This window comes from Coloeus monedula (assembly GCF_965178545.1).
Source record: "Coloeus monedula genome assembly, chromosome: 16".
Lineage (NCBI taxonomy): Eukaryota > Metazoa > Chordata > Aves > Passeriformes > Corvidae > Coloeus > Coloeus monedula.
In genome coordinates, this window is record NC_138796.1 from 11751731 (window position 1) to 11766974 (window position 15244).

The 15244-nt window shown below is 43.3% G+C and overlaps 1 protein-coding gene across 1 annotated transcript in view; it reads right to left on the bottom strand.

Annotated features, from left to right (window-relative positions):
* The window catches only part of ABAT (4-aminobutyrate aminotransferase), a 48419-nt gene that overhangs the window by 14439 nt on the left and 18736 nt on the right, over positions 1 to 15244 (bottom strand). Inside the window, exons 2-5 of the mRNA XM_082291802.1 lie at positions 12275 to 12403; positions 2989 to 3086; positions 2149 to 2178; positions 1448 to 1565 (exon numbers count right to left, since the gene is read on the bottom strand). Coding sequence (XP_082147928.1) covers positions 1448 to 1565; positions 2149 to 2178; positions 2989 to 3086; positions 12275 to 12344 — 316 coding nt within the window. The 5' untranslated portion in view covers positions 12345 to 12403. The remainder of the gene's footprint in view (positions 1 to 1447; positions 1566 to 2148; positions 2179 to 2988; positions 3087 to 12274; positions 12404 to 15244) is intronic.

Sequence of the window (15244 nt, forward strand, 5' to 3'; positions counted from 1 at the left end):
CTGTATGTCACCAGTTTCAGTCAACCAGAGGAAGTAAACTGCAGAGCTCCTGCCCATTTCGACAATGTTTCCTCCATAATACTTTAATATTTTATGCACAAAGCTATATTAAAAGAGCTATGCTTGCACCATCAAGCACCAGAAGGTCAGAAGGCCTCAGTGCCCTGTCTGTACAATGTGAATTTCATTCTTTTGGAGTATGCACTGACTTTCATACTTTGGAGTGTGCATTTGACTACATGACCGAGACTTGTTTCTCCAAATCAGAATTTCTCGTGTGAAGAATGGGAAGCCATGAACACTAAACGCATCTCCTTTTCTAGAAACCTAAAATCCAAGCTCATTGGCATACAAACATTGTGCTCCTCTATCTCACCCCTATTTCCATGTGAGCAGTAGCCAAGTTATCTCAGTGCAGCCTGAAAGATACAAAGTAGTGAGACCTCATGTTGGGGAAATAAGCTACAAACATTGCAGGGTTCTGGACTGATCACACTGATTTGAGTGCTACAGGACAGCAAAAACATTGTCTGCAAAGAAGACTGGGATATGTGAACACCCATTGCAGTCACAAGGTCTTAGATGCCAAAAATTTGGTAACAACCTGAACATCATCAAATTCTGTTTCCCAGGCAAGGAGGCCTGTAGGGATGATTTTGAGTCATCACAGTTTCTATACATAGCACAAGATCTATCTTTTAAACTACCCCAGCACTGCTGCTCTTTTTGCTTCTGCAGAAGTGTATTTTTAATCAGCTGAGAGGAACCACGGAGCAAACAAACTGAACTGAAACTGGACTGAACCCCTACTGAAACCTGTATGCCTTGCAGTTGGGGCTCACATTTCTGCCTTGCTTCTACTTGAAAGGCTTCACGAAGCAATCAGCTGACTTTCCCAAGCACTTGCCAGGCCCCGTGTCTGCTCCCTCAGACAATGAGCTGCCACCTTCGCTTCAGTCAGTGCCACAGCTCATTGCTGGAGCTTGTTTCATCCTGCTGCACTCCACATGGCTCACTCCTTTTTTTTCCCCACTTATTTTGAGATAGAAATGTTAACTAAAGCCTATAATTTCATGTTAAATTGTCTATGCTATGCTTGTTAATATTTAAAACAGTAACTGTTACAGAATCACAAAGTCACAAATCTAAGCCAACAAAGACAACCTGAATTGTGGAACTTGCAAATTCAAACTGAGATTAATACTACAGCTTCTTCCAGGCACCAACACACTTTAAGTGAGCTTTAGATATTGAATTTGTAGTTTCTTCAGCTATCCAAAGCCCCCACTAAACAATACACAGCAGTGAGCTGTCCTTGATCACAAGGCGTTCATTATGTCACCTCTGCTTTTTTAAGTTCATCAACCAACTTCCCTGGTAGTGCCTGACATAAGAAAATGACAGGTTGAGGACAAAGCAAAGACATTTTGGTACAACCATCTCCTACCTATTGGGATGGAAGAAATCTGGGAGTAGAGATCCAACATACGATTGCCATCTACATCTACGAGGTAGTTCCCTCGGCTCTCTTCATAATTGCAAAAGAAGTGCACAGCTTCTGCATTCTTCAAGGAAGAAAAACAGCGTCTTAAAAAGTGGCAGTATGTAGGAAGGTGCAACTAATGGTTATACAGCAAAATCTGATAAAAATATCTAATGCTAGGATGAAAAGACATTATATTCACTGCATGGGAATTAACTGTAAAGCTATTTTTATAGTGACTGTTAAAAGGGCAAGTCTTTACTTTTTCTACAGAAATGAAGCACAGATTTGGAGAAATTGCTCATCTTAGGAAGGCAGTATGTACTTAGGCTGACATACTTTTAAACTCAAGCCCTAACATACTTTGTTTTTACTGGCCACTCTGTAACAACTCCAAGGTTCTTCCTTAAACACACAAGTTTAAACACATACCTTGAAAGAAAAAAACCCTGATGCTAGCAAAATGATCCTGCAGTATTCAAAATATATTACAAAAAATTTTATTCAAATGCACACATAAACCACACATAATGTACTCAGTGTGGAATCCCAGAGTCAGTGTTTCACCTTTCTCTGTGGCACAAACATACAAACCAGGATTTTAAAACAACTTCTGAAATCAAAGTATTAAAAACCCCCAAAACACAGAAAACTTGACAAATTACCTGAATGCCATTCAGCTTCTTCATTAATTCCTGCAGAAAAACAAATGTCAGAGTCTCAGGTGTGTAATTAGCAAATACTGATGGAGAATGTATGTTTGTTTTTTTTGATCCCATAAATCATATGCAAACTTTGTAGTCCTGTGTGCTTACCAGGCAACTCTACCTGCCACAGGAACTTTCATGGTGCATCTTGCAAATATTACAGTCAAAACTATGACCTGTGGCATGCAGAGCTAAACGGGCTGCAAACACAGTTTAACTGTAAATCTCCAAAAAGGGAAAGCTGCCTCTTCTATATTGACCAACTGAACTGAGAAAACAAGAGAGAAATCAGAAAATAAGAGAAGCCAGAGTCACACAGAAGGGATACAGGTACATTGGTTCTAGAAAGACAGCTCCTTTTTATTGAAAACAACAAAAAACCTCAGAAAAACCAAAAACCCACCACATGCACAAATGCTGACTCTGCCAGAGTAAAACAATGTCCAGTAAATTGAAACTCTTGTTCCATTTCAAAACCAAAGCACTATTTCACATCATAAAAAGTTTCTATTTCAGCTGGAGCACAAGTGACCAAGCCTTATCAGATTAAAATGATGCTCTTTTGCCTTGAATTATTCCATTCGGGAACTTGGCAGTTGAGATTCAAATCTGCCTCTCAGAGACAGGCATTTCATTCATGAGCTTTTCATTCTCAGCCTCCTGATTAAAGTGAGCATAGACTTAAAGAATCATGTTTATTCATATCAGATTTAAGTTTTGAAATGAAATCTGTTTTCTAGCAAGTTAGACACAGCTAAAGATAAAAAAACCCCAAGTTACTATACTTTGGAAACTTACTCTGGATCGTGGTCCAGGAACTTCTGTCTTCATCAGAGGTCCATCATAATCAAAATCCACGTCAATTTTAGCTGCAGCCTGACTGATATACCTGTGTCCTGTAAGAAATAATGAAAACCTGAGTACAGACCATATTTTCTGTGCTCTACTCTCAGAAGATACATCCCTACCTTGCCTGACTGAGAACACTTGACAGGTGAGACCGATTACATTGAACTGTCTGAAGTGAACTATATAGCTCATCTTTGACCAGTCTCAAAATAAAACTAATACCAGTGAGGTGGCTTAAAAAAAAAAAAAAAAAAAAAAAGAAGGAAATGACAAGGCAACCCTAGAGAAAAAGAGGGAAATCCTACTGTAAAGCACAAGAGGATTGAGAGCACATCTGTTTCCATCTCTCTTGTTGAGTCTGTTCATTACAGCCTGTGCAAGCCTTTGCCACAAATTCCCCACTCCTACACTGAGATGGTTTAGTTGACTACCAGTAATAACCAAAAAGCCTGATGGAGTTCACAGGAAATATCCAGTATGATGTTTTTCAATAGCTCAAAGAACACTCTTTGGGAAAGGTTTGTCTCAGAAAGGTAAATGGCCTTGGCTCACATGAAACCAGCATCCTGCAGTGCAGCTCTGAAATCTGAGTCCCAATCAGTGCCAATTTTCCCTCTGATCTTGCTGGTTTTTATCCACCTGTGTAGGGAATCATTATAAACTTGACACCTTAATGAAAACAAAAAGGCAAAAATCTCCTGTGCTTCACCAATAACGGGCTCTGCTTCTCCTTCTGAAATAACTGTTTCAAAACACAGGGTTTAGGCAAACTTCGTATGACAGAGACAGTTCTGGTAAGCATATATTACAAATATGTACATAGTCCATTCAGGGGATTATGGGATAATATGGGGATTGTACATTTGCAAAAAAGGAAGTACAGACTCCAAAGCTCTACCAAGGTGACCAGCAGGAGACTATGAGCTTGCTCTGCACACTCTGGTTACATGTTGAACTAAACCAACATTCTTGGCAACTACATGTTTATCATGGAGCATCTGCAAGCCTCTACCCAGCACAGTATCAACAACAAACAGATCTTAATACTCTTAACTTGGGGGTATCACACTTGGACTTGAAAGGAGTGGGCGTAACTTTTTTTACATCTGTGACAGACATTTTTAAGCTGGTGCAATTTGATGGCCCAAAATGAAGGTCCTTAGCTGTCCTTGTTGCCATCTGCAGCTCAGAGCTGGGCTCAGCATGGGAAGTCAGGCAACACCAGCTCCTGCCTGGGGCACTCAGAGCAGCAGGGTCTGAAGGTACCACTTACCACACCCTGCTGAGCCAGGGCAGTGCTGCTAGGCGCTACATTGATAAAATGCACCCCAGTTTGGCAGAGGTGCAGGAAGGGAGATGCCTGGGAAGGCAGGTCAACACTCAAACACATGGAAATCCCTGTGGTGCAGCACTGCCACCAGAAACACTGGCAGCACCAGCCTCTCTGCACTTCCATCCATAACCACCTCTCACTGCCAGAGCTCTGTTTCAGCAATGTACTGAAAATGTTTTGTGTTTGGAAGTAACAGTTGTTAAATAAACCAAATATTTATCAAGGAAAACAGAAGGTATCCTGTGATACTGCTCGGCAGTGCTCCAAGCACAGCCATTCAGCCCAAATTTCCGACAGGGACTTGAGACATTTGCCTCAGCTTGTGTCAGCCCAAGCTGGGATGTCTCAAGCAAGCCTGCTCTCAAGAAACTACCTGGAAAATCACCGCCCTTTGAAAGCATCTCTGAGCACTTAAAGTCACTGCTCATCTTGGGAAAACTTAGTCTGCAAAGATGATGATTCTCCCCAGCTTTAATTCAGATGCGTCAGTGCCTCTCCGCAAAGCTATTAATAGGTTTCGTTACAGCAACACCATTTTTGTGTCATTCTGTTTAGCATTCATGTAAATTGGAGACTGCATGGCAACTGCTCCACTGAGGGAAAAAAAGCTACTGCATATAAAAGATCAAATCTGCACAATTCATAGGCAATAAGGCTGCACGTTTAGTAGACACACGCTCAAGTCTGAAAGGGGAAGAGACCAAACTTACCCTTTTATGCATCCACTACTTACCCAATGGAGATACCACCAAACCAGCTGCAAACATTTCTGCTTCTCCTGTGTCCCCTTCTCTCCCTCCCCCCAGGCTCTGGGTGCTATTTCATATGACAAAGGGGAAAGCACCAAGAGGCACAGAATGTACAGGACATTTTGGGAATCAGCACTAACAGGAAAGATATGGAAACCCAGCATCAGACTTGGAATCGTTTGGCACAGCTGCAGGTTTAAGACAGGTGAGCTATAACCTGCAAACCTGCATGCACTGTCCTTACCCTCCTCCTCCCCACCCTGCCTGGTGCCCTGCTGCCAGAGACCTTGTGCCACCACATCCCCTCTGTTCACCTCCCAGGATCCCAAAACTCCAACATACTAGCAAAGTCTTTGATAGTAAAAGCTAAAACCAAAGTGGAGTGAATCCCCAAACTTTGTTTTAGTGAAGCTCTTCTCCCTGTGAGAGCGTAATAAATGGTTGGCATAAACTCACACAGTTTCTAGCAAGGTCAGTAGATTTATTCCAAACAGCCCACTTCACTACTCATCAGATAGGCACACTTGTTCACAGGGTTGATTAAAAATAAACAAAACAACCCAAGCCTTAAAACCAAAGAACACAGTTTGTCTGCTTCCCCCATTTTAACCCCTCTTTTTCTCTTTTTCTTCCCCTACTCTTACTCAAGTAAATTGGGACTCTGATCAGAAATTGTACTGACAGTGAAAGTGGCAGTGCTGAGCTCTGTCTCTGTGTGACTCTGGGGGCACACACAGGGGATGCTGCGGGCACACAGGCTGTGCCAGCCACAGCACTCACACATAAGGAGCTCCTTGGCTAAGGGCACCTGACCAGCACAGACACAAACTCTCTTACTGCCACACAGCCCAAGATTTTTGCAGCCCAATGCTACCTTGGTGTTCAGGGACCTGTCCAAAGGCTTGTGCTGACAAAGGCAAGGAAGCCCAGCAGTTTGGAACAGCTGAGAACTCCAGCTCAGCTGAAGGCAGCAGTTTTCCCAGCACAAGGTATGGCCCCAGCACTGCTCCCCTTCACACAGCCCATTTCCTCCCATCCCCATCACTGCCCTTCCTCTGCAAGCCAAACAGGAGCTCAGGCAGCTCTCAAAAGGCACAGAGGACGTCAGAGCCCTGCCAAAGGCAGCCTGGGCACCCCCTGCCTGGGCACTCACCAGGTTTCTGGCACCCCTCACTCTGGATACCCTGCACTGCTTTGTGCCCCAGGCCCCAAGGAACAGCAGGACACTGGTGCTGCCTCCTGCTCCCCAGTGCCTGTGGCCCTGCTCACAGCACAGCTCTGGGATGTGGCTGCTCTCCTGCAAAGGCTTTTCCAAGCACTTGGACATGGTGATGGATGGCTGCATCAATACCTGCTTTGTTTAGCCTGGAGGAGGATTTCAGGCCATGCTCTGTCTCCCTTGCTTCCCCCCAGCCCAAGCATCAGTACCACAGTTCTCCTCATGGTGCAAGTAAATGCAAATAAATCAGGTCACTCACTGTAGTGCTTCATCCCCTGGGAAACTGCAGCAGGCTCTGCTCAGCTGGCATTTTTGTCTTGAAGATGCTCAATGAGCTTTACAACTCAGCCCAAATTTTTCCTGTTTGACTTTTTAATATCAACTTACCCTGCCATAGAAACCCTGAACATACCATGTAATTCAGGCTACTCCAACTTGATATTTAGGAGTTTTAGACATTTTCAGGCCACGTCTGGGGTTTTGCCTCCCAAAATGACAGCAGAGATGGGACAGGTTAAAACTGAGATTCTCACTATGACCAAGCAAGGTATTTTCAAGAACTGAGAATCCCTGGTGGCTGGTCCTTCACTGAACTAAAAGCACTAACTTTGTAATAAAAGGTAATCCCTTGATTTTCTGTTGACATCTGAACAAACTCCCACAGAAAAAGGGGATCTTGTGTTATATTATCTTAAGAGGAGCAAATGACATAACCTCAGCACTCACCTTAAAAGAGTGTGGAGCTAATGGGCTCCAACCAAGTGTCCTTCTCTGAAGAAGCATTACCAAAGCTCTTAAATCACATTTAGCTAACACGACCAAGAACAGCATCCTTTTTTTCTTGGTAAACTGAGCTGTATCTTTTCATCATGGCTAACATCAAAACACAAGCACAGGTTAAAGAACCTAATTTCAGAGAGCACATTGGCTGAACAATTTGCACAGAATTTTCTACCCTTCCTATTTAAAGAGGGTAGGGACAGTAAGTTAAATTCTACTTTTCTTGCAGACTTCCCAAAGCTCTCATCACACATCATCTTTCTGAACACTTGAATAACATCAGCAAATTATCACATCCTTCCTTTTCATCCAACAGGATGTCATCACTTGCTAGCAGGCAGAAAAGCTCATTTCCCAACTTTGCTTCCCTGCACTGCCCCCATCACTCACCAGGAGTCCCAGTCAGCAATTTTAACAAAGTGCCACATTGCTATAGCAACATAATTAATATAAGTGCACCCTGGTGCTTGTAGTCACACAGAGCACCACTGTTGGCAGGTCTGTGCTGAGTGCTGATCTCTGATAACAGGTACAATCAAGCCAGGGCTAGAAAAAGCTTCAACCTCTCCTGTGTTTGACCAAAAATAACACTCACATTAACACAGTTCCTGAGTACAACTGGATATTACCTGGGAGAAACTCCAGTGGAGGCACTGGAGTGTAATTAACAGAAGGAACAATTCCAAGGAAAAGAAGAGGAATGAAAGTGCATGCTGGCATAACCAGATCTCTCAAACACAAGTGTCTTGCTGTGAAGGGGTGTAGAGGGAAAGCTCTGCAGTCACCAGGGAGGCACATTCCATGTGCCACAGCACTGCTGCCCTGTGCAAGTGCAGACAGGCAACTTCCCTTGGATGCCTTTAACTTCCCCTCAGTGTTGATCAAACCACCTTCCAGACAGAATTTTTAGAGCACAGAGGCCCTGACAGCCAAAAGTAGGAGGACTGTGATTTCCTCCGAGTCCTCTTTTAGGTGTTACAAGTAGAATCTGTTACTAACAGATCTTGAAAGGGAATGGCAAAAGGCCAGGCTAGCTAGAGATGTTTGGAAAATGAACATCACTATTGCATAACATTGTGAAAACTGAGATTGCTATTTACAGAGTGCTTATGCTGCAAGATCAGCAGCTCTTCCACATGAGGTTGTCTGTGTTTCAGCACTCCCACATACACACTTTGGATTCTCCAAAGATGAAGAAAAGAACGAATACCACATAGGCCATAAAGAAATGGAAACTCCTGCAACAAAGAGCAAGAGAAGTTCCCCTTCCTCATCCCAGCACAATCCTAAATCAACTCCTCAGCAGAGTTACATGAGCATCCAACCACTGGTCTTGTAGTTCTTGTGATCTGAACCAGTCATAACATCCTCCCTCTTTCAACAGCTCAACAGCTACAGAGCTCATCAGGACACCTTTGGAGGTGAACAAGAACAAGGAACATCCAGGTGGGAAAACAGCCAGCGTTGCTACAGCCACCCTTGGTGGCACAGAAGGAACAAGAAAACTACATAGGAACATCACATTCACTCAAGGAACTGAGAACAGCAGTCCCAGCTTGGACTCTGCCTTGTACCAGAGCCTGCTTACAACAACAGGTTTTATATGATTGCTTTTATATATCTCAGCTTTTTGTAAAAGTGTTTGATCAGACAGAAAAGCAAATGTTCCTCAGTCCAGCAGGAGAGGTTGCATTCGAGTTTCCAGGGCATCAGTTGAAGCTGACCTCAAGCTGACCTCTACAATCCCAAGACGGGGATTGTTCTCTGCTTCTACCACACATCCCTCACACAAATCCAGGCTGCTCTCTCTGATTTCCTTAGGGAGGCTCCTAATGTACAAACCAAGCAAAAAAAGTAAAAAGTCTTAGCAAGGATCAATACTGGAGATGAAAGTGTTACTGAGAATAAATTCTCGTGGTTTTCTAGCCTCTATGTGGTAACTGTGATGGGGACAAGTCAATAACTAGTATGAACATCTCTCAGACTTTACAGCAGCACACCTGAGTGCTAAACATTATTATCCTCTGCAGAGAGACAGGAAACAGGCTGAGTTAGGTGAGGTACAGCTTCAACAAGTGTAGTCCACTTAGTGCACTGCTGTGGAAGGGCACAGACTCTGGAGGAGAAAAACTGGACCTACAAGGAGAGACTCAAACAGTATTTAGGCCAGCAGACAGAAAAGTATGAGGTCTTAGGGGAGACAGTAGTTATCAAATACGTAAAAGGCAAAGAAAAAGAAATATTCCAGCCTCCAGGTCCTTTGAGGACAGGACAAATAGTAAGGATTTGATTTTTTTCCTGTTTTGAAACTTAGGCTAAATGTAAATGTTAGAAATAAAGTTTTAAAGGTAAGATCAGTTCAGAAATAAGCAAATTGCCTGGGGAGGCTGCAGAAGCTGCAGAACAGATCAGCATCCTAGAAGGGCATGGGTGTGCACTAATGCAAACTGATGCTACCTTCAGGCAGCAGCCTGACCTTCTGCCATGCTTTCAGTGCAGGATTCAAAGACAAATTCAACCCCTTTGGGTAATCAGCAGGAAACTGAACTACATCTCTGGAGTGCCAGCCTGTCCTCATAGCTGTGGTACTGCCCTACCAGCCAACAACCAACTGCATCCTCATCTGCCTCCGAAGCACGGAGCCAGAACAGCTTTCCTGCTGCAGTGGCCAGCTGATAAAACCAGAGCTGGCACAAGGGGAATAAACATTTACATGAACACTACCAGTTGTGATCAACTTGCAGGACACCAGGCTGACAGGAACAACAGAACTCAATTCAGGTAAGATGTCACATCAAGATACATCCTCATTTCTCCACAATCAGCTGCCTCTCCTGGCCCTACCTGGCTGATACCCATGGACAGCACAATGCAGGAGGCTTTGTAAAAGAAAGATTAGGTTAGTTACTAACCCTATTGTCATTCTGCCACCCTTCCAGTTCTAGTGAACTTTATCTTTGAGGGCAAACTATCGAGCAGATCAAACAGAGAAGGAAAACAAAAGCATCTCTGATTAAGGGCTTATTTTCAAGGAAGGCATGATACTTATAGGCTTCACATTTTCAGGTAAGATTTAAGTTGCATATTACTTTCATGTGTTTTGCTTAGCTTTTGCATTTTGATCAACTTAAATGATTTCCATTTTCCCTTTCTAGTTTGCTTCCCAGGGGTTAGTATTGTGTGAGTAATGAGAACAGTATGCAATGGTTAGGTAACAAGAATTTTCCAACTAGAGAAATAGTGAAGGATGAAAAAGCCTCTGTGTAAATAAATTTATCATAGATTCAAGATGAACAGAATGATTTGCTTCATGAACATACAACTGAAACATGACAGCCTACAGACACAAAGACCTACCAAGAGGCAAACTATTCCCCCCTCTCCACCTCCATCCCCCCTTGGAAACCCTGTAATTTCATTATCTAAAAAAAACTCCAAAAGTATCAGCCCAAATGGCACCGCAGGATTTCTGTGGGAGTAATGTACAAGTCCCTTTTTTAGTCTGTAAAGCTCTGAACTTGAGTGCTCTGAAATACCTTGGAGGCGAGCACTCTGGAGCAGAGAGCTCCTGGACATCACCCTCAGCGCCTCCCTGAAAGCAACAGAGCCCAGCAGCACTGCAGCCTGAGCTGGGGCTCAGGAAAATGGCCTGAAGCTCCAGCTTTGGCAGAAGCAGAGCTTCCTGCCTATTCTGCAAGCCAGCAATGTCACAGGACACAGGTCCTCTGGTGAGGGGCTCTCCTCTTGCTCCATCTTTCCTGATCTCTGCCCACTCACACAAAGCATTCAGACCCAAAGGCCACAGGTCTCTTATACAACCTGCAGCCAAGACCCTCTATTATTTGCTTCAGAATTTTAGCAGGCTTGGAAGTTTTCTGGAAGCAAGGATGGATTAATGGAGTCCAGAGCTGCTTTCCTTTCTTAGGAGGATCTAGACTCCCTCATTGACAGCAAGAAAGGAAGAGGAGTTTGTGCATCTGCCCTCCACTTCCCTTCTGTACCTCTGTGCTACGGAAGCAGCACAGAGTTGCGCAAGACACTGGGAGGGACAGGGAGCATTAAGTGGTGCTGAGGTGACAGATTAGCTCAAAGGACCAGGAGCTAACGAGGCCTGCTTGCTGCAAGCACTTTCCATTGCCCACGATTGACTGAACGATCCCTGCTCCTGCCCAGGGTGGATAATCAGTGCGTCACTCCCATAAATAGAAGTGCATCCTGCACTGAAACACTGACCTAATATTTTCTAATGGTTATAAGACCAGACTTGGTGTTCTTTAGTCAAAGGTCAGTTGCTCCCCAAAGTGTATTATTTAAAAGGAAATCAATGATGTTTAAGTTTCTGAGCAAATGGAAGGGTGTGCTTGCTTTATCCTGGCAGTGGCAGAGCACAGTGGCATTGCAGAGGGAGGGTGAAAGGACAGGAGAAACACTAAGATTTACTCAGTCACAAGAAAAGCCATTCAGCCATACTGTATTCAGTGTAACAGTACATGGAATGGATGATCTTAAGACTCCACACCATTTTGTCCAACACAGCCAACAGGAATTTAATTTTTATATCTGTTTCAGAGAGACTGCAGGTTTAATATACACGTACACAAGCTAAATTGCAAGCCAGAGCCAAGAAAAACTTGCCATTCACTTAGGAGAAAGCAATTTGGTGCCATGTGGTAGGGTTTTATTTCACACTAGAGCTCATTTGAGGCAGAAACACACAACCCCAGTGAGGGCCACCTCTTCATGCCAGTCACACAAAACCTCTTCACAAGAGGAGACATGCAAGGTTGTGCTACACAGCACAAAGAGAAAGCCCAGGTCATTTTGATGGATGATTGTCTCATCTCTGCACCGTGTAGTGCCAGAGGGTAAACCAGAGTTCCAATGGCTGAAGAGCTTTACTTCAAGTAAGCATGTTTAAAGGGCAAATTATTAACTTTATACGTTCTTGTTTGCAGAATGAGAAAAAAATCAACCAGATACACTTTGGACTACAACTGCATCATTATCTAAAATGCAGAACATCATATTTCTCAAGTTTTGAAAGACTCAACACCACGGGACAAACCCCAGTGATGTTCAAACTGGAATTCTGTCCACCAATGTAAAGTTAACACTCACCAAATACAAAGCAGGAAAATACAAGGAAATACTCACCAAATACCAGCAATCTGGAGTTTTGCTGCAGGCAACAGGTCAGCTGTCGACTAAGCAGCATTGAAGCCATTTTATCTTTTCTTTACTGAAAAAGACTCAATCTTGAGAGATTTCTTTCTGGTTGATGTTCTGGAAAAAAAAAAATGCAAAGACTTATTTATGTCCCTAGAGATGCAGCCACTATTATTGCACTGCTCATTTCAACTCCCCCTTTCACTAATTTCCATCCAAAGACACCAAGAGCATGGTTTGATGGATTAATGCTGATGCTCAGAGCAGTCTCAGGACTGAGCCCCATATCTGATTCTTGGCTTGGTCTTACTAAGGCAAAATACTTCTAGGCTAAAGCTGTATGTCCCAGCTTCTGCAGGGCCAGGGAGTAAAGGTCAGCACCTATTTTCCCTTGCTCTTCCTCTCTACTTTCTCTATATATGTAGACTGTGTTGAACTTTAAAAAAATGGTTTCCAGTCAGTCTCTCAAGCCAAAGCTGATGTTTTTTATTTGACCTAAGTTTATAAGAAAAATCTCATCTAATATAGAAGACAGCAGGACAAGCATTAGGAAATAAAAGAAAATCAATCTCCTGAAAAACCAGTTTATACCCATTAATCATAACCCTGTGAAGAGAGAATGTGAGAGCTGAGATTGTCCAGCCTGAAGAAGGCTCAGGTTGCATCCCGTCAATGTGTAATGAATGATGGGAGCGAGTAAAGAAGGGGGCAGGGGCTTCTCAGAGGTGTCCAGTGATGGGATAAGAGGCCATGGGCACAAACTAAAATACTCTGAGCTCCATCCAAACACAGGAAAACCCCAGGCAGGTTGCCCAGAGAGGGCATGGAATCACCATGCCTGGAGATATCCACAACCCAAACAGTCCAGAGCAGACTGCTTTAGGTGTCACTGCTTGAGCAGAGGGCTGGACCAGACACCCTCAGCTCCCTCCCAGCCTCAGCCATTCTGCAGTTCTGCCTCAGGTGGTTACATATAGTTGACCTTGGAAAGCCAAGTAGCATGAACAATAACATGACTCCCTTTTCACTCTGAATCACTTGTGCAGAAAGCCAGGCTGGAAGTCAGGAATAGATAAAACAGATCATTGAATTATTATCCAGGACACAGGTTAAATTCAAACTTCACACTTATCAGCATGGGCCCCTGTGTTCTGTGCAGGACACTGGAGCCCTTTGCCTGGCATTTGAACCTTGCTGGATGCAGACCACGGAGCAGCAGTGGACCGAGGCTTGCAGCCCAAGCAAAATGTCATTATCCATAAACCTGGAAAAATTTTATTTAACAATAGTAGACATGATCTTCCAGCAGAAAGAGATCACAGTTTACAGCTTCCATCAGTCTTATGCCATCAATAAAACATGCCAGCAGATGTTTGTGACCAGATGCAGGGAAGTAGCTGAACTATTGCTACCATGATAGCAAGTATCTCTTACCCAGAACTAAAATATGAGAAATTTAGTTTCTTTATTGTCTTTATGCAAAATAAAATCTCCTTCACACTTGAGCTTTTTCAAAATATATAAAGGAAAACAAAAAACCTCTTGCCTACAGAGATTTATAAATTCATAGACCTATTAAGACTCAGGAACAAAGCAAATTCCCTGTGCCTTTCCAGACAATAGCACTTGGTTTCACATAGTTTGCTCTGAGTTCAAGTTAAAATTCAAGGTACCCTGCAATGTGCCAATGTGAGCAAACACTTGCACAACACTTGTGCACACGCTGGAGGAGCAAGATTAGCTTCCTAAGGCTTTGGGTCATAAGTGCTGAGGGAACTAGTTTATTTTGTTTCAGAAAAGAGTAACTTCACTTACAAGACAAGATCAGTTTAATTCATTCATTACGTTTTCTCTCTCGACTTTTTCTTTAGTTGTGCTAACTTTTGCATAATCAGTGTGTGAAGAAATATCCCAACACCATGGATTTCTTATCTCATGACTACCCTCTACCAAAAACCAAATGCCAGTCTAAGTCAGTGAGAAAATGCCCAGCACCTCGACTGATGTCCTCTGCTCAGAGCTGTTTATCTGGTCTATACTTCTCCAATCTCCAATTCCCTCCATAAGTTTACTCTGCAAAGTATCACTTTTTAAGAGGCTGTTAAAAGGTAACACAGCTTTGCAGGAACTCACAAAAGGAGCAGTGCAAACGTACTTAACAACCCACCAAGGTTCACTCCTTAGTCTTATGCCCTTCAGTCATCTCCCATGGGGGTTTGGCTGCCAGCTGTCCAACTTTCCTTCTCCACAAGGATGAGACGACTCTTCACATACAAATCAAAAACACCTTCCAGTCACTGTGCCCACCACTGTCCAGGTTTCCCTTCTTCTTCCCTCCCTAGGTGAGCCATGCCTATGTCTGCTCCCAGAATGTTACTTATTTTTTTCTTATACTTACTGTTTATCTTGAGTCCTTTAATAGCTAAACTACAGCATTCATTAGAGGCTGAAAAAAATAATTGGAAATGATATTGGCTTTCTGAACTACTCGTAGAAAAAAAATTACTGCATGAGGTTTAAAAATAAAGTAGCTTAGTCCTAATTTTCCTTGACAGTTCTTATATAAAAAGTTTTACCATTTTCTAGTCCAGAGTCAGAATAAATCATGTAATATCACATGTGAGTATAACTAAACCCAACATCTTTTCCATCTCCATTATGCACACAGGCTCTCACAGGAGATCAGCTGATGTGATTGGTATCTTAGTCTAAGCAAGCATTATTTGGTTATCACAATAACCAATTGAATTTTGCCTCCATAACTCATCTCCTGATCGATTCCCACTGGCCCATCCTGTTCCAGCACTGCAAGCAGCAGCAGCAGCAGAGTTTGCAAGCCAGCAGAAATCAGCTCTCCTGCACATGTCAGAGCCGCAGCGATGCCACGCTCCATCACCGCTGCTGCTCCGGAGCCACTGCGGACACACAAATTCCCTAAATCCAGGCAAAATACAGCCA